The sequence below is a fragment of the Cervus canadensis genome, chromosome 26 (assembly GCF_019320065.1).
Source record: "Cervus canadensis isolate Bull #8, Minnesota chromosome 26, ASM1932006v1, whole genome shotgun sequence".
Taxonomy (NCBI): Eukaryota; Metazoa; Chordata; class Mammalia; order Artiodactyla; family Cervidae; genus Cervus; species Cervus canadensis.
The window spans coordinates 421,592-442,238 of NC_057411.1; the positions used below are offsets into that span (position 1 = coordinate 421,592).

General features: G+C 37.7%; 1 protein-coding gene across 2 annotated transcripts in view; it reads left to right on the top strand.

Annotated features, from left to right (window-relative positions):
- Positions 1-20,647, top strand: part of SLAIN2 (SLAIN motif family member 2) — a 70,076-nt gene that overhangs the window by 10,341 nt on the left and 39,088 nt on the right. For both annotated transcript variants that reach the window (XM_043447679.1, XM_043447678.1), the window contains exon 2: positions 16,115-16,263. In XM_043447679.1, coding sequence (XP_043303614.1) covers positions 16,115-16,263 — 149 coding nt within the window. The remainder of the gene's footprint in view (positions 1-16,114; positions 16,264-20,647) is intronic.

Here is a 20,647-nt window from a genome sequence, read left to right on the forward strand (position 1 = left end):
TTCCTGTTGAGGGTAGGTTTGAGTTTTGAAAACTGTCTAAAGTCATTATTATAGCTAGTGAATAAAAATGGGTTAAGAAGATACTTGAAGCTCTCAGCAGTGTTAAGTCCAATTCACCTTTTTCCTAGATTTACTTTGCTGTCGTCAGGAAATTTCATGAACGTTCAGGCCTATTACCTTTTAATGTTTGTTCTGTATAGAGTATCTTCTTTTTCTCTCTGAAATTCTAAATTTCCCACTTGGTTTACTTCCTCTTTGATGTTACCTACTACTGTTTATGTTTCTTTTTAGAGCATGTGTAGTATCATAACCTCTTCTTTGGTCTGTCTTATCTAGATTGTGAGCATTTTAAGCAGAGGGAACAGTATCATATTCATCTTTGTGTATCAGGCTTTCAGAATCTTGTGAGTAGTAAGAGTTCAGTTATATTAAATTGAATCAATCTGATTGTTAATTATAAGTTGGAACTAGGTGAAGCTGAAAATAATGAGACCAAATTTTTTGCATGACTTGCATGACCCCAATGCCAGTTACAGTAAGGAATTTCACCCGTAGTCTTCATAATGGCAATATTGAAACTGTACTCTCCCATGAGTTAATTAAAATACTGTCAAGATACAGTGTCTTATATAAAAAATCAGTTTCAAAATTGTCTCTTTGGTAGGATAAAAAATATACCTTTTTTATGCGTCTTTGTACATTTTATGATTTCTCAGTTTTCTGTTGTGAACACAAGTTGCTTTTATAATTAAAAAATCCTAGTGATAAATCCTGCTGATTTTAGTCAGTTTCACTAGTCTGTGGTCACACAGAGTAGGGATCGTAATACAACATGATGGATGTTTAGGTCACTTCCATATCTCGGCTATTGTGAATTGTGCCGCAGTGAACATTGTGGCACATGTGTCTCTTCAAATTATGATTTCTCCAAATATATGCCCATAGTATACCCACAGTGGGATTGCTGAATCATGTGGTAGTTCTGTATTCAGTTTTTTAAGGAACCTCCATACTGTTTTCCATAATGGTTGTGCCAATTTACATTCCCACCCACAGTGTAGGAAGGTTCCCTTTTCTCCACACCCTCTCCAACGTTTATTGTTGGTAGATCTTTTGATGATGACCATTCTGACTGGTGTGAGGTGATACCTCATAGTAGTTTTGATTTGCATACCTCTAATAATAACTGATATTGAGCATCTTTTTGTGTGCTTTTTGGCCATCTGCATGTCTTCTTTGGAGAAATGTCTGTTTAATTTTCTCATTTTTTTTCCCCACCCATTTTTTGGATTGGGTTGTTTGGTTTTTGTTGATTTGTTTGTTTTATTGAGGTACATAAGTTGTTTGTATCTTTAGAGGTTAATCCCTTGTTGGTTATTACTTCATTTGCAAATATTTTCTCCTATTCTGTAGGTTGTCTTTTTGTTTATGGTCTCCTTTGCTTTGCAAAAGCTTTTAAGTTTAATTAACTCCCATTCGTTTATTTTCATTAGATGGATCAAAAAGATATTACTGTGATCTATAGTCTGTTTTTGTTGGGGGGAGGGATTCAAACAGCTTAATTTTCCAAGGATATCAGATAAAGAATTCTAAAGCTTTGAGTTCACATTCTGTGAGCCTTCTTGGTTTCTGATGTTGCTTGCTCTCCTCAGTCTCATTTTTGGGACTGCTCTGCATGCAGATCCCTGTGCCAGACTTCCTAAGGTACCTGGCTGGTGCTGATGCCCAGGTAGCCCAAAAGGGCTCCTTTTCTCCCAAATCCCTGCCTTCTTGCCTTCTGTTGGGAGCATATCTATATAAGTATATCAGTAAATTAGTTTAATTTTGACATGATTTAAAAAAATAATTTGGATAGTAAATAGCATTAAATAATGTCTTAATGTAAATGCATTGGCTTATATTAATACTAATGTGCTATTCCTAATAATGGTCTTCCCAGATGGCTCAGTGTTAAATAATCCTGCAAATGCAGGAGACGTGGGTTTGATGCCTGGGTTGGGAAGATCCCCTTGTGAAGGAAATGGCAACCCACTCCAGTATTCTTGCCTGGAAAATCCCATAGACAGGGGAGCCTGGTGGGCTGCAGTCCAGTGGGGGTCACAAAAGAGTCAGATACAATTTAGCAACTAAACAATAAAACAGCAACAAATTCGTTGTAATAAAGGCTTGTGCTAGCCAAAGCACTCTGCATGTTGACTCCTGTTATGATAGTTTAGTAACAAAAGTGAACTTGTAAAAACATTTAGGTTTTAAGTCTTTTAGTAATACAAGTTCTTACTTTGCTTATTATTATTGTGTTCTGTTTACTCAAAAATCACATCCTGTGAACTTGTAAAAACATGTAGGTTTTAAGTCTTTCAGTAATAGGAGTTCTTATTTTGCTTATTATGTTCTGTTTACTCAAAAATCACATCCTCTGTGATCTTTCATTTGGGAATCTAATGGAGGATGTGGGCATCTTTAGGAACAAACTAGGTGAAGAGGAAGACTCACAAAATGCAAAACATACAGTTTGCTTTAATCTTGGAAAAGGTTCAAATTCTGGAGTAAAATTGCAATTTCTTGAAAATATTAAGGAACTATAGGGAGGAGAGTAAAAAGTGATTATATCTTCTTGAAATGTGAAAAATAATAGATAAGCAAGATAATGATACCATGAAGTTTATGCAAATACTTAGAAATAGAGAAAGAGTGTTTAGTTAAAATTTAGAGGTTTAGAATTCATGAGGATGAATCAAACCATGTCCCACTTCTAACAGTTTACTAGAAGGAGATTCCTCCCATGCACAACCCTCCACTACTCCATTCAAGAACTGCTCATCTGTGAGAGAGTCAGAAAGTACCCAACCATGTGTGTCTGTTAGGGGTTGTTTTGTTTGAAAAGTATGAATAAGAAGCAAGGGGTGAGCCAGGCTAAGTCCACAAATAACCTGTGAGTCTGATAAACTTGAGGAATGGAATTTAATAGATGCCATCAAGTTAGTGAGGAGGTTTTAAGTATATGCATTTAGTGCCTAATTAGTACTGTATTTTATAATTATAGAGATTATATTGTATGCCTTTATTAATAGCTAGTATATACAGAAAGAGTAAATTAATAGTTGTAGGATGTGACTATCTTTTGAGTGAACCTGCTAATTTCCCCCCTAGGAGGGAGATAATGGGTTTTTCATTGACTTGTCATAGTGAAACTCTTGTTTACCATTGGTAATTTTTAGCTCGGGCTGATCTGGAGAGGATTGAAAAAACAAAATTCCCCCAAAAAAGATGAATCCTAGAAACCTGAATCTGGAGGTTTGGAATTTGATGAATAGGTGCTGTAGGTTTCAATGGTAGTACTTGCCTATGACTGAGAGAGCTAACAACAAGTACTGTGTTAGGTACAGTCATTTAGTTTCGTCTTAATTTATCTTTGGATTCCTGTTTAGCACCATGCATGGCCAGTGGTAGCTACCACATAAACATTTGTTTAAAGGACTGATTTTGGCTTTATACTAAGCCTTCAAGTGCTTAGAGTTTAACTTGGAAGCATGAGAACAGAATTTGATTCTCTGTAAAACCAGCAGTGAGAGTTGTTAAAAGAAAAATTTATATGGACTTAAATGTGAGAAAGTGAAAAGTGAAAGTGAAAGTCACTCAGTTCGGTGCGACTCTTTGTGACCCCGTGAACTATGCAGTCCATGGAATTCTCCAGGCCAGAATACTGGAGTGGGTAGCCTTTCCCTTTTCCAGAGGATCTTCCCAACCCAGAAATCGAACCCAGGTCTCCTGCATTGCAGGCAGATCCTTTACCAGCTTCCAACAATGGGTACAGATAGATTGAAGGGTGTTTCTTGCCATTCTTTCTGAATCAAAAAGTGCAGGGAAAAGAATGAGTGCCTCTTTTGAACAGGATGAAGTAAAGCCTGTGAAGATAGAAGTTTGTTAGGAAACAAGTAAGAAAGTTGGTTTAAAATTAAACATTCAGAAAACTAAGATCATGGCATCCGGTCCCATCACTTCATGGCAAATAGATGGGGAAACAATGGAAACAGTGAGAGACTTTATTTTTTGGGGCTCCTAGATCACTGCAGATGGTGACTGCAGCTATGAAATTAAAAGATGCTTGCTCCTTGGAAGAAAAGCTGTGACCAACCTGGACAGCATATTAAAAAGCAGAGACATTACTTTACCAACAAAGTTCTGTCTAGTCAAAGCTATGGTTTTTCCAGTAGTCACATATGGATGTGCGAGATGGACTATAAAGAAAGCTGAGCACTGAAAAATTGATGCTTTTGAACTGTGGTGTTGGAGAAGACTCTTGAGAGTCCCTTGGACTGCAAGGAGATCCAACCAGTCCATCCTAGAGGAGATCAGTCGTGGGTGTTCGTTGGAAGGACTGATGCTGAAGCTGAAACTCCAATACTTTGGCCACCTGATGCAAAGAACCGACTCATTGGAAAAGACCCTGATGCTGGGAAAGATTGAAGGCAGGAGGAGAAGGGGACGACGAAGGATGAGGTGGTTGGTTGGCATCACCGACTCAGTGGACATGAGTTTGAGTAGGCTCCAGAGTTGGTGATGGACAAGGAAGCCTGGTGTGCTGTAGTCCATGGGATCACAAAGAGTCAGACACGACTGAGCGACTGAACTGAACTGCAAAAAGTTGAATCATTGACTTGGAGACCATACTTTGCATGATCTCTGAAATCTAGGAGGAGGTTTTTGAGTGTTGGAATATATCCTTAACAAAATGGTGTTTTGAAAAGAATAGTGTGGCAGTAGTATGTGGGTGGCAACAGGAGATGTAGCTATTTTTGTGGGCTACAAAGCCAAGTCTGATCTCTACCCACCTCTTGGGTCCAGAAACACATAGCAAAACTGGAATTCAAATCAAAGTACTGAGTCCATGGTGATGGTCTTTCCACTTCATCCTAACAACTTATAATTTATTGCAAAAAAAATCATATCAAGCTAAATGATTCAAGATCAGATTTAATTCTTCTTATAAAACATTTCTGTGCTTAGTTGCTCAGTCATGTCTGACTCTTTGTGACCTCATGGACTGTAACCTGCCAGACGACTCTGTCCATGGGGATTCTCCAGGCATGCATAATGAAGTGGGTTGCCATGCCCTCCTCCCGAGGATCTTCCCAACCCAGGGATCAAATCCAGGTCTCCTGCATTGCAGGTGGATTCTTTACTGTCTGAACCACCACGGAAGCCCTATAAAAGTAATACCAAAATGATATTTTTAAGCAGTGAAGATGTGTTATATCTACATTGCTTATAGAGAGTTAATTTACATTGCTTAAAAATAGCATTTTGATCTTACTTTCTTATATGAGAGAATTGATACTTTGGACCAAATACTTCTATGTTGTGAGGGGTGTCCTGTGTGTTGTATGATGTCTAGCAACACCTCTGGCCAGGCAGAAATGTCATATGTTGCCAGATGTTTCCTGGGGGCAAAATCACCCCAAGTATTGCACTGAAGCATGCTTACAGTGTTTACTTAACCAGAAATATTTAGTGCTGTCTTGCAGGAGTAAGTATCTGATTTAGTAACTTTGCTTCATACACATTTCTAAGTCATAAAATAGCAATATTCTGAACATTAGGAAAAACTACCGTGTGCCAGGCAGTTATCTTTGGGAATAAGAATGGGCCATAAGAGATGATAGGAATATTTCTGGCCCCGAGATGCTTGGAGTTGTATATGACAGAGAGTTAAATATATATAACTTGTATGTATACATACAATTGCAGGCTTGAACAGTAGAGGACTAGATTGGGTTTTCTTTCCAGGACATTGTTAAATACTTTCCCCCATCGCCCTAAAATGTATTTTATGCATTCTAACCATCTTGGTATACAGTACACTTTAGTAAGAAGGAATCCTTACATACTAACTCCTATCTTTCTATATCTATCTTTTCAAAAGAAAAAGAGTCTGGACTGGCCTTAATATTAACTTTAGTGCTAAAAGCAGAGTATAATGTATTGCTTGCTCTTCCTGCTCTGTCGTGTAACATAAAGATATTAGCACTTTAATTACCTAATATTGTAGACTAACCTGTTTTTGAGGTTAAATCCATATATTTGAATATATGTTTACCTTAATACATGTATTTTGATTTCTTCTATTCCTATTTGATTCATGTTTTTGCAAAGTGGACAAAATGTTCTAATTTTACAATAATTCAAAAGTCTAATTTCAGAACCTGTAGGAATACTGCAAATAGATTCTCTGAGTAGAGAGTTGTTTAGTGTTTATTGTATTGATAAATCTGTGTTACCAGTGTTTAGTGAATTCTGACTTGCTGCTTTCACATCTTTTCTCAGATATTTTTGCAGAAACCTCAACACTAAGGAAAATATATATTAATTTTAAAAACCTAAAAAAAAAAATTTTAAAAACCTAAGCTTGGTTGACAAACCATTAAAAGTCAGTTATTATTGGGCTTCCCTGGTGGCTTAGACAGTAAAGAATCTGCCTGCAATGCAGGAGACCTGGGTTCGATCCCTGGGTTGGGAAGATCCCCTGGAGAAGGGAATGGCAACCCACTGCATTATTCTTGCCTGGAGAATCCTATGGACAGAGGAGCCTGGTGGGCTACAGTCCATGGGGTTGCAAAGAGTTGGACATGACTGAGCAACTGACACACACACATACATTATTATTATTTGGGATTTGAAGGACATACCGTTTGCTAAAAGTTAAGACTTTTTTAGCCGTAAGAACTATGGTTTCTTAAACAGCTGAAGTCTTGTTTAAGGCATTTCACCGATAAAATTAGCTGTTAACAAGCAAAATACTCTTAAGAGAATCAATATGGACCACACACATTTCATGAAATATATAGATGCGTTACATGCTGTTGCTACAGTTTGCAGCATCTGGTATAGTTTGAGACTTCCAGTCTTCCTGATGTCTTTTCTCAAAAAGAAACAACTCATTTTCTGATTGCTACACTCCCAGTTAATCTCATTGTTACTATTGTTTTCCCATGATTATGCCTCAACACTAGATGTTTGTCTTTTTAAAGAAGTCATTTCCCACCTCAGTTTTGTGGCATCCCAAGGAATATCAAAATTGTTTTTATCTTCTTAAAATTAAAAAACCCACACCGTACCAAAATGGGAATCAAAAGAATCATGAAATGAAAATGGAAGCATAGCATGTCACCATCCAGAAGTCTGAGATTTACTACTTTAAAACCTCTCTTCAGTCTGTTCTGCTTGCTCTGCCGTTGTTTGATTCACCATGTTGTGTTCTGCTGACATACCAGCGATTTATATCTGTGTTCTACCCTATAGCTAATGTCATTTTGGGGCTTGTAAACTGTTCTGTTCTAAGACTTTATTAATGAATTTGCCTTGCAAATAATCACCACTGTTATTTACTAAAATTTCAAAAAGACTCTTATTGCATATAAACTAAAGATACTTTTCTTCAATTGCATAATTACATATAAACTGAAGATACTTTATTCAGTTGCATTGTGATTTTTTTCCTTGTAATAGTAGGATCAATTACAGCTTTATATTTTGTGGTTCATAGGGCTTAGAAGAAAGTAGGGAACAGCCATTTGGATGATTACTATATTGAAGTCTTTACAAGTATCTTGCATTTTTTAAAGTAATGGTATTAGTTGGAAAAATATGATAGTTAAGAGCAATTGTTCTCAAGCAATCATGGTTTTGCCACTTAACAGCTATGTCATCTTGGGCAAGTCATTTATCTCACTGTGCTTCAGTGACCTCATTTATAAAACAGGGATTATGATAGTACCTATCTCATAAGAGCTGTGTTTTCGTGGTGGCTTGGTGTTAAAGAATTCACCTGCCACTGCAGGATATGTGAATTCAGTCCCTGGGTTGGGAAGATCCCCTAAAGAAGGAAATGGCTACCCACTTCAGTATTCTTGCCTGGGAAATCCCATGGACAGAGGAGCCTAGCAGGCTACAGTCCATGTGGTTGCAAAAGAGTCAGACATGACTTAGCAACTAAACAACAGCAACACAATCCTAATAGTTTATTAAATTATGTTTAGATGTGGTAGGACAAAAAATCTTGGGCTTCCCACATGGCACAGTGGTAAAGAATATGCCTGCCGATGCAGGAGACACAAGAGATGCAGGTTCGATCCCTGGGTCAGGAAGGCCTCCTGAAATAGGAAATGGCAGCCTGCTGCAGTATTTCTTGCCTGGGAAATTCCATGGACAGAGTAGCCTGGTGGGCTACAGTCCATGGGGTCGAAAAGAGTTGGACATGACTGAGCAACTAACACTTTATTCAGGATCAAATACTTAATAGTCTGGAAATGTCATTACTATTGCAGGGAATATATATTGAGCGTTGTGAAGACAGAGGCTCCAATCTTTTGCTTTGAGTATGCCTTACTCAGTAAATAGAGAAGGATGATTTTGAGGTATTCATATCTGATTTTCCTTAGCTTGTAAAAGTTTTCACACCAATCTGCAGAAGTTTTTCAGTAACAATTTTAATACAGCTTTTATTTTTACTTTAAATCTTAACTTTATTAGCCTACTTTCAGCTGACTGCAACATGAAAAGTGATTATTGTGGTTATCTTAAATTCAGCAAAGTATCTCCAGTCTCCCATCTTACCCCCATCTTTTAATTATGTGTCTGCTATGTGTATGTATAGAAAAGTCAGGAGAAACCTACTCCAAACTATAAATATTAATAACCTCAGAGGACAGAATTGGTAGGGGGAAGATTATTATCACTTCTTTGTTGTTGTTCAGTCGTTAAGTCATGTTTGACTGTTTGAGACTCCATGGACTGCATGCAGCACACCAGGCTTCGCTGTCCTTCACCATCTCCCAGAGCTTGCTCAAACTCATGTCCATTGAGTCAGCGAAGCCATCCAGCCATCTCATCCTCTGTTGTCCCCTTCTCCTCCTGCCTTCACTATTTCCCAGCATCAGGGTCTTTCCAGTGAGTCAGCTCTTAGCATCAGGTGGCCAAAGTGTTGGAGCTTCAACATCAGTTCTTCTGGCGACTATTCAGGGTTGATTTCCTTTAGGATTGACTGGTTTGGTCTCCTTGCTGTCCAAGGGACTCTCAAGAGTCTTCTCCAGCACCACAGTTGGAAGGCATCAGTTCTTTGGCACTTAGCCTTCTTCATGGTCCAACTCTGACATCTGTATATGACTACTGGAAAAACCATAGCTTTGACTATACAGACCTTTCTGGCTAAGTGATATCTCCTTTTTCATATGCTGTCTAGATTTGTCATAGCTTTTCTTCCAAGGAGCAAGTGTCTTTTAATTTCTTGGCTGCAGTCGCTGTCCACAGTCAGTTCAGTTCAGTCACTCAGTCGTGTCTGACTCTTTGCAACCCCATGGACTGCAGTTCGCCAGGCTTCCCTGTCCATCACCAATTTCTGGAGCCTACTCAAACTCATGTCCGTCACGTCGGTGATGCCATCCAACCATCTTATCCTCTGTCGTCCCCTTCTCCTTCCGCCTTCAATCTTTCCCAGCATCAGGGTCTTTTCCAGTGAGTCGGTTCTTTGCATCAGGGGGCCAAAGTATTGAAGCTTCAGCATCAGTCCTTCCAATGAATATTCCGGACTGATTTCCTTTAGGATTGACTGGCTGGATCTCCTTGCAGTCCAAGGGACTCTCAAGAGTCTTCTCCACCACCACAGTTCAAAAGCATCAATTCTTCTGCGCTCAGCTTTCTTTATAGTCCAGCTCTCATATACGTACGTGACTACTGGAAAAACCATGGCTTTAACTAGATGGACCTATGTTGGCAAATTAATGTCTCTGCTTTTTAATATGCTGTCTAGTTTGGTCATAGCTTTTGTTCCAAGGAGCAAGTGTCTTTTAGTTTTGTGGCTGCAGTTATCGTCTGCAGTGATTTTGGAGCCCCCCCAAAATAAAAAGTCTCTCACTGTTTCCATTGTTTCCCCATCTGTTTGCTATGAAGTGATGGGCTGAATGCCATGATCTTAGTTTTCTGAATGTTGAAAAAACATTTTTTTTAAGTTTTTGAAAAAAACTTAAGTTTTAAATTTAAGCCAACTTTTTAAGTTTTAAGCCAATTTTTTCACTCTCCTCTTTCACTTTCATCAAGAGGCGCTTTAGTTTCTCTTTGCTTTCTGCCATATTTCTCCTGACAGTCTTGATTCCAGCTTGTGCTTCATCCTGCCCAGCATTTCTTATGATGCATATAAGTTAAATAAGCAGAGTAGCAATATACAGCCTTGATGTACTCCTTTCCCGATTTGGAACCAGTCCGTTTTTTCACATCCAGTTCTAGCTGTTGTTTCTTGACCTGCATACAGATTTCTCAGGAGGCAGGTCAGGTGGTCTGGTGTTCCCATATCTTGAATTTTCCAGTTTATTGTGATCCACACAGTCAGAGGCTTTGCCATAGTCAGTAAAGCAGAAGTAGCTGTTTTTCTGGAACTCTTGCTTTTTTTGATGATCCAGTGGATGTTGGCAATTTGATCTCAGGTTCCTCTGCCTTTTCTAAATCCATCTGGAACATCTGGAAGTTCACGGTTCACGTACTGCTGAAACCTGGCTTGGAGAATTTTGAGCATTGCTTTGCTAGCGTGTGAGATGAGTGTAACTGTGTGGTAGTTTGAGCATTCTTTGGCATTGCCTTTCTTTGGGATTGAAATGAAAAGTGACCTTTTCCAGTCCTGTGGCCACTGCTGAGTTTTCCAGATTTGTTGGCATATTGAGTGCAGCCCTTTCATAGTATCATCTTTTAGGTTTGAAATAGCTCAGCTGTAGTTCCATCACCTCCACTCTTTTTGTTCGTAGTGATGCTTCCAAGCCACTTGACTTTGCATTCCAGGATGTCTGGCTCGAGGTGAGTGATCACAGCATCATGGTTATCTGGGTCATGAAGATACTTTTTGTATACTGTCCATAATATATATTTCTAAATATATTACTAAAATTTTTACTTTTCCAAAATATATTCTTAGATATTTTTTTAAAATCACAAGGCATATTATACAGGCATGTGTGATGTATGGGTCAAAATATTGATTTGTAATGATCAGTTTCTTAATTCATATTGTTAGTATTCATACTCTTACATCTTTATTAGTTCTCTTTTAGCAATATACATAAATTACATTTAATGGTATTTAATTTCTTTGTATTGATTATTCTAAGGGAAAATGCAATATCTTGAAAGGCCAATTATTTCAAACAGATTTTTTAATACCTTTACTAAGATAGAAGTTACATAAAATTCACCTGTTTGTAGTATTGAGTTATTTCCAGCATGGTTACAGAATAGTACAACCATGGCCATAATCTTGGTTTAGAATATTTTCAGTATCCCCTAAAGAATTCTTCTATTAGCAGTCACTACCCACTTCTCTTTCCCCACCCTCTCTCCCATCCCTAGGCAACCTCTAATCTACTTTCCATCTCATAGATTTGCCTATTCTAGACATTCCATATGAATGGTATCATACAGTATGTGGTCTTTTGTGGCTGACTTCTTTAACTTAGTTTAGTATTTCTGAGGTTTATCCATGTTTAGTGTTTTTATTGCTGCTAACAGTTTTTTACAGGTCTCTCTTCAACTTATAAATACCAACTCAGAAACTTCAGACAGGACAAAAATGAATAAAGTAAGTTTCTTGTAATTCAAAGGTCTGAGGTGGAATTTTCTTTTTGGTGGGCCATGTCTAAGTAGATGCAAAGATGCTTTGTTAAAACACCTTTCTTCACTATGTAGTATATAGAGGGACACCTAATATAGTCTTATGAAAGATACTTAAGGAAGGTTCCCTTGAAGAAGTGACATTTACCTGAGATTCAGTAGAAAGTAATAATGGGCTGGCTGAAGTTGGACAAGGGGAAGGTAAGGTAAGCCCAAAATGGAATTGAGCAAGGGGTACAGCATATACAGATGACCTAGAAGCAAAAGTATTGGGCTTTCAAGACTAGAGATTAGTACCATATGGCTGTTATTTAGATTGGAGTGATGGAAGAGGGTGAGAAATGTAGCTTAAAAAAAAAAAAGTGCTACAGCAGTTAGATCGTTGCTGTGTCTCAGGGGTCATGGGAGCTGTGTTTTAGAAAAGACTGTAAGGCAAGAGGAAACTGGCAGAGTGACTTCTCTGGTGATCCAGTGGTTAGGAATCTGCCTGCCAGTGCAGGGGACATGGGTTTGATACCTGGTCCTGGAGGATCCCACATGCCGCAGAGCAACTCAGCCCATGAGCCACAACTACTGAAGTCCATGCTCCTAGGACCCGTGCTCCAAAGTAAGAGAAACCACCACAAAGAGAAGCCCTTGCACCACAACAGGGAGAAACTCCCACGCATTGCAACTAGAGAATGCACATGCACAGCAGAAAAGACCCAGTGCAGCCTATAAATATATATTAAAAAAAACTGGCATAGAATTTTTAGTAGAGTAATATTAATAGTCAGACTCATATTTTAGAAATCAGTTCACCTGCAGTATATGGAATGAATTGGAAGGGAGCAAGATCAGAGATTTTGAAATTTAAAAAAAAAGGACTTTTCTTTTTCAGAATCCTTTTGGCCATTCTGTATCTTTACATTTTCATGTAAGTTTTAGAATCAGGCTGTCCATTTCTATAAAAACGTCTGATGATATATTTTAGGGATTGTGTTAATTCTCTTGAAGTGAAGTGAAGTCGCTCAGTCATGTCCGACTCTTTGTGACCCCATGGACTGTAGCCCACCAGGCTTCTCCATCCATGGAATTTTTCAGGCAAGAGTACTGGAGTGGGTTGCCATTTCCTTCTCCAGGGAATCTTCCTGACCCAGGAATCGAACCTGGGTCTCCTGCATTGCAGGCAGATGCTTTACCGTCTGAGCCACTAGGGAAGTGCCTAATTCTATTGATCAATTTGGAAGAACTGACATGTTAATGTTGAGTCTTCAGATCTGTGAACATGGTACATCTCTCCCATTTATTTTAAGGCTTCTTTAATTTCTCTCAACAATGTTTTATTGTTTTCAGTGTACAACTCTTGGAGTTCATTTGTTAAATTTATTCCTAAGTATTCTTTTTGATGCTGTTGTGAATGGAATTGTTTATTTCATGTTTGAATTCTTCATCCATACATAGAAGTACAATTTTTTGCATAGGGAGAGCTGTTGATTTTATATCCCAAGACCTTGCTAAATCTAGTTGATTTTGTTTGCTTTCAGTAGATTCTACAAAGGATTTTTTATGTACAATATCATATTGTCTGTGAATAAAGACAATTTTACTTTTTCTTTCCCGTATGGATGCCTTGAATTTCTTTTTCTTGCCATATTGCACTGGCTAGATACTCCAGTACCACACTGGATAGAGATAATAATACTGTACATCCTTCTTCATACTGTACATCCAGTCTTCAGAGAAGCATTCAGTCTTTCACTGTTAGATCTGTTTTCTGAAAGATTTTGTATAGGGTTGGCATCATTTTTCCTTAGTATTGATAAAATATTTAATAAGTGAAGGTATCTGGGACTAGACTTTTCTTTGCAGGGAGATTCCTTATTATTAATTCAATTTCTTTTTATAATCTCTTCAGAGTCTCAATTTTTTCTTGAGTCCCAGTTGATAACTTGTATCTTTCTAGAAATTTATCTGTCATACCTCTTTTGTTGGCATAAAGTTGTTCGTGATATTCCTTACAATTCTCTTAGTGTTGGTAGCAGTGCTCACTCTTTCAGACTTTGGTGATTGACATGAAGGAAGCCATACACACAAAACACACAGTGAATGATTTAATTTATATGAAACGTCTAGAGAAGGGCATGGAGCTGCAGCACATTAGTTAATGCCTGGGGCTTGAGGTAGAAACAGAAAAGGGGTTTCTTTTTAGGGTGATATAAATTAATTCTAAAATTACATGGTGATGGTGGTTGGAGTAACTAAATACTAAATTTATCAAATTCTATAGTGGATTTTATGGTACAGAGATTACACAGGTTGATTTTATGGTATGTAAATTACATCTTGAAAAAGTTGTTCTTTTTTTTTAAAGTTGTAAGGTACTTTTAGCATCTTAAAAATACAGAAACTACTATAAACTAAATGAATAAAGCATCAATAATTTAGAATCTATTACAACATCATGTTAGTGGCACTGTAATACTTTCAGTCACAAAAAGCTAAAAACTGTAGAACAATTTTGGATTCCTCCATCTTTTTTATTTCCTACCCTCATCGTCAATTGTCACCAAGTCCTGCTGATCCTACATGTATAAACTACTTTTCTCTCTACAGATCCTATATTTAATCCCCTTATTGGCAATAGAGAATGCTCTTGCCTTCTGTTAACAGATAAAAGGTAACGTAGCAAACTGTCTATTCCTCAAGTGATGAAAAGGGGAAAACTGATTCAGTAACCCTTGTGTGTGCCAACTATCTTCTACCACTGTTCTCTTATTTCAGTGTCCCATCACTAAAATGATCCCTAAAAATAAAACACTTTGGCCCATATGATATTGGCACCAAATTATTTTTCAGTCAGGGAATCTTTGGTTGACATTTCACAGTACTTTTGAAGCTGCCAGAGGACACACAAGCTGTATTGTATGTAGCATGTAACTGAATGCCTCTTTAGCAAAAGCAGGTGTTTCCCTAACTCTAAATTTTAAAGAAAACTCAAACAAAAGTACTTGCAGTAATTACATGTATTATCTCCTTTGCTCATCTCTTATAAACACATAGACTTCTTTAAAATAACTGCCTACTGAAAACATTTTTTTCACTCTGATGCTTTTGAATTTCTTACATAATAACACATAGTTTAATCAAGAGGGACTGCATTCTGATGGGCACAGCCAATTTATTGATGGCTAATATAATTTACAGTAGGTTGAGATTATCAAGTTTTCACTTGTCAATAAAACTTGAAAAGTATTACTTCATTACCCTGTTTCTGTTAAAATTAAATCATAGAGGCCCAGTGAGGGAGCAGAACTTCCACCTCTATCCACCATCAACAAGATAAGGAAGCAGTGGGAAATGGGGCCCTTTGTCTCCCTTTCCCCACCCTCCATGTGTCAGTAGGACCCAAGAAAGGAGCTGATTTTACATCCCATCCATCGGAAGTATAATAATTTTGTTTACATCATAGATTTCACCTACAGTGTCTTAATTTGGAAATCACTCTGGTTAGAGTCCAATTAACTTCACATTTTTCCTGTAGAGTCACATTTGAAATGAACATCAGTGGATACGATCTGAATTCATTTGAGGAAAAACAAATCAAGTAGGCTTCCCTTTTAGCTCAGTTGGTAAAGAATCTGCCTGCAGTGCAGGAGAGCCGGGTTCAATCCCTGGGTCAGGAAGATCCCCTGGAGATGGAAATGGCAACCCACTCCAGTATCCTTGCCTGGAAAATCTCATGGACAGAGGAGCCTGGTGGGCTGCAGTCCATGGGGTCCCAAAGAGTTGGGCACGACTGAGCAACTAACACTTACTTACTTAGAAAATTAAAGTACATCTGTCTCCTGTCTTGTCACCTTTTTGTTTTTATATACCTTCTCCAGGAACTTATAAAATATGTCTTCTTTCTTCTTTACTGAAACTGAAGTAATTTAGTAAATTGGATCATGTTGTTATTAAGGATTTTTTAAATTATTGCTTTTTTCTAACATACCATCATTTGAAAAGAGGGCTACAGAGGGGCTACTGCTTAAGTAAAAGGAATGAATTGCCAGTGATAAATTTTCATATGGTTTGTGGTGGGAAGGGAAATGGGAATTGGAAAGCAATATATTTATCTGCCTTCTAGACAAGACCTAATGATATGGTTATGTTAGGGAGTTAAGAACTACTGAAAACAGAATAAACTATTGTAAAAACATGTTTCCTCATAGTTTTTGAATGAAAGTAAAAGAAAAATAAGACACACTTTAGGACTGGACAGTTGGCCTCCTTTGAGTTCACTTAATAGTTGAGATTTGGGTTTATATTGATGGTTATAATGTTTTCTTCCTGTGCAGAAAGTAGATGTGGGTGATTTAATAATACTCCATCATTTTTTACTTCTCATCCCCCAACTTAAATGTGTTCAAAAGATCCCTTATTTTATAACCTTATGTTTAGTAACTAACATTAGTCTTTTTTGTTTTTTGTTTTCTCCTAGGCTATATTCATCACCAAAGAAAAAACTTACACCAATGCAGAAATCGGTTAGTCCTTTAGTTTGGTGCAGGCAAGTTTTGGATTACCCAAGTCCTGATGTTGAATGTGCTAAAAAGTCTCTTATCCACAAACTTGATCAAACTATGTCAGGTATGTCTGTAATTTTACTTGTAAATTCACCCCTTTGCTTTCTTTAATCAAAACACAGATAAATGTTGAATGGTGTATTTTTAGGAAGGCAGTTCCTTGCTTGGTGGTGTTTTTCAGATCACATTGTGCATGCTGTTGTGAGGTTTTGCCATATGCACGTAACCCTGTTCTGTTATTTACTTAATAAATTCTTGTTTTTGTTTTTAATCTCTTGACTATTTATTTAGCTTCATGATAAAAATATCTGTGAAATAATGGGTTTTATGACAAGTTTTTTTTCTAATGTAAGCTAAAACAAATGATTATTTTAAAAAATGTTTTGTCTGGTATCATCTGAAGTCATCTCACCAGCCTCAGGGAAATTCTGATGTGATAGAAAGGTACAGATGGAGAACCTTAGAGACCTCCTTTTCACTCTTGTCACTTAGTTGCTTGTGACCCTGTGAATTACTTAACTCCGTTGAGCTCAGTTTTCTTATAAGAATGATGAAACCTTATAAGTGTTATTTAAGGATTAAGTGATAATGTTTATGAAAGAGCCTTGCATGTTTTTCTGGCTCATGGTAGTGATTAGTAAATGTATTCCTGCCTGTCGTCTTTTTGTTTGCTTTGTCTTTTATTTGGCATTTTAGGTTTAAATTGCTTTTATGCCTTGTTGTTTAATAGCATTCACAAAGCTAATAAAATATATGTGTCACTATTTATGGCATTTAATGTAGCATACTGGTGTGTTGGAAATAAAGGAAAATATTATTGACTCTTTCTTGGAATTACTGTCAGTCTGTTAAGAATATCAGTTTCCAGGAATCCCCTGGATGTCCAGTGATCAATACTCAGTGCTTTCACTGCTGGTGCCTGGGTTCAGTTCCTGTCCAGGAAACTAAGATCCCGCAATGCACATGGCATGGCCAAAAAAACAAAAACAGAAGACCAAAAAAAGTAACAGTTTCCAGGAAAACTCATATAGTAAAAGATTGATGCATGATTACTAATTTGGAATAGGTTTTTGTTTTTTGCTTTGTGTTGACTTGGCAGCTATGTCCTTAAGATTACTTTTTTTGACTTTATTGTTGAAGTACATGCTCTTTTTTTCAGGGTGTAAGCTGCAAGTGGTCAGGGGAGGCATGGGGAACGTACACAGTTAAACTGGCATATAGTAAAGTGTAGTTTGTAACAAGCAATGGTTATTATAAGAAAATAATGTATGGGATAGACATAGTGGAGAAAACCAAACCGGTTACACTTCAGAAGTAGCAATTGGAGTGAGTAGCTTTTTGCTTTATTATGACAAAGTTATTAAAGATAGTAGGAGCCTGTAAGAGAAGCTGTAACTCTTGAACTGAAACTAGGTGTAATCAAGTACTGGATCTGCTTAAGTGCTTAGATCTTATAGCTGTGTGCACAGAGCAGTAGCCATAACTGTGTATATTTAAAGGAAAAGTAATTTGGCTGTTTCAGGTTTGAAGCTTATAGTCCTAAACCTCTCTTTTCCCAGGCTGGAGGGAAGATAGTTTTTTAAGTGTATTTTTTGATAAGGCACATCTCCTAGAAACTTAGCTATTGTATTCCAGCACAACAGTTTCTGCTCCTTCATACTCAGCTGCTCTTCAGTGAACTACCATGTGTTCCTGAGACATTCTTTTCTTATTTATTTATTTTTTTAAATGATAATGCATTATCTTCTTTACCTTGTCTTAAGCAAGGTAAAGTACAGTTTTCTTTTCAGTCTTTAAGGTTCTCCCTTCTCTGTTCTCTGCCCATCTTTTTTTTTTTTTTTGGTGGTAAGACTTATTTAACATAAAATACCCCACTTTAACTATTTTTAAATGTACAATTCAGTGGCATTAAGTACATTCACATTGCCATCGCCTCTTATCTCTAGAATGTTTTGTCATCCCAGACTATATTAGAGTGGAGAAGGCCAAAAGTGAACATAGGATGGTTTTGAGGAGGGTTGATGATGATAGCTGAGCAGTGTGCATTGGGGTAAAGGGTCATAGTCGAGACTAAAAGGTGTGAAAGGATAAAGGAATAAGCCAAATACAAGGAAATGGGGGAGAAGAAAGCATCGGCATTGATTTCTGTGTTTCCAGCTAGTGTGATAGGTTGAATGTTGTTATCGTTCTGAGATAAGGACTGCAGACATAAAATTTGTTTTAGCTCAAAAAGAATGAGTTTGGATTTGGACATGAATTAGTTTTGAGAATGAAAAGGAGAGAAGAATGAGTTTGTTTTGGGGTACATTTGCCATACCTTCAGGAGAGACATTAAGTGGGCAGTGTATATGAGACTGAAGCTCGTGAAAACTTAGGCTTAGATAAATAATGGGGACTTGGGTAATATAGATACTAACTAATGTTGTGATTATGATTGAAATTTCTCAAGAAAAAGGAAGTTAAAATTTGAGTTGAGAACTTGCAGTGCTGGTAATTAAATAAATAACCAAATAGAGAATATGCTGCAAAGGAAATCAGAGTAAAGAGGAAGGAACGAACACCTCTGTTTCTCCTCAGGTTGATATATTGAAATCAGGCTATGTACTGCATACTCAGTATGTTTAATGGTGTCTTGTCTCATGGTGAATGTGCATAAAACTATTCTATTCACCAGCTTACTGTACTATCCAACTTAACAGAAAACATGCTTGCCTCCTCTCAAAACCAGTGCTCTGCCTATAAGCAAACCAGAAAGTTCAGAACCATCTTATTTTTTTTTTCCTTTAGTAATCCTTTCTAGTTTTTAATATTTATCCCTTTCTTCCTTTTTTTGGTCACCTTTATTAACTAGTTCAGTCTAATCTATTTAACATAAGATTTCCACCATTTGTTTTTCCTGTGCTGATTAGATCACAGTACTCTTGCTCAGAAGTCCCTGATGGTGTTATCATTGCTACTGAACACATTTCAAACTCCTAAGCATGGCGTTCCCGGCCTCCTGTGACTTGGCCCCAGCTGGTTTTTCTTGTTCTGTCCCTCATCGTGTACTTCACCTTTCTAGATTACTCACTGTTATTCCCTGGACACAGTATGCATTTTCAGAGCGCAGCTTTCCTCTGTTACAAACGCAGATGAAACCATGTGCTTTGCTCAGTCCTGGTGTCCTGTCACAGGACTGCTCACCTGCTTATGGCTGCTCCACTGCCTCCTCTGCAAAAAGCCTTACCTGCTTTCTGTCGGCTGTAATGAGTTGCTCCTGTCTCGTCATTTCCGTTAGCCTCTTTGCACTTTTTTGATAGTACTCATTTCATTTTGCCTTGAAATCATTGTTTCTTCTCCCTGCACTACTTGGTGATAGGCCTGTTGAGAAAAACTACCGTGGCACATCTGTGTATGTATTCTACGTAGTACTTTGGTAATGGTCATAAACATGAATAAATGGTGGATTTTAGAATAGAGTGGAGGAAAGAAAAAAATACTTTTACATATGTGTTTATTCGGCTGGCTGCGTTGGGTCTCAGTTGCAGCACACGGCCCTTCCCTGAATCATGTGGGATCTTCCGGTGCGGCACTCAGGTTCTCCCGCTGTGGTGTGCGGGCTCGGTAGTTGCGGTGTGTGGGCTTAGTTGCTCTGCAGCATGGAATTTTCCCAGACCAGGGATCAAACCTGTGTACCCTGCATTGTGAGGCGACTTCTTAACCACTGGACCACGAGGAAAGTGCTCCCCAAAATATTTTAAGTATTAATTTTTCTTACATATAATGGCACTTGAGATCTTTCATACTGCTTTTATAATTTTGTACACATAGCACAGATGTTTTACCTTTTTCTAGCAGAAGTACTCTCCTTGGCCCAGAAAATGTGAGTGGGGGGAACTTTTTTTCTTTTCAAAAAAGAATTCTTGCATGTTTGACTTTAGTATGGCCTAAATAGTCAATGGACTTCCCTGGTGGCTCAGATGGTAAAGTGTCTGTCCACAATGTGGGAGTCCCAGGTTCAGTCTTTGGGTCGGGAAGATCTCCTGAGAAGGAAATGGGAACCCACTCCAATATTCTTGCCTGGAAAATCCCATGGGCGGAGGAGCCCGGTAGGCTACAGTCCATGGGGTCACAGAGTCGGGCACAAATGAGTGACTTCACTTTCACTAAATAGTCAGTATTGTTTTATTTCTTCTAAAATCCAAACTTAGGAAAGGCTATGTTTAAAACTCATTATTTCATAGTTTTTTGTTGTTATTAGCAATATGTATTCAAAAAATGAGAAAACACAAATTGCTTTTACATTCATTTTACTTTAAAGGCCATTCAAGGTTGATACAGTGGGAATAAACTTCCCCACAAGACAGAAGTAATTTAGTAGTTAATAATTTGCTGAGGAGATGTTCTTCCTCTGGTGTTATTGGGTTAGCCAAAGAGTTTGTATGCATTTTTCTGTAACATCTTACAAT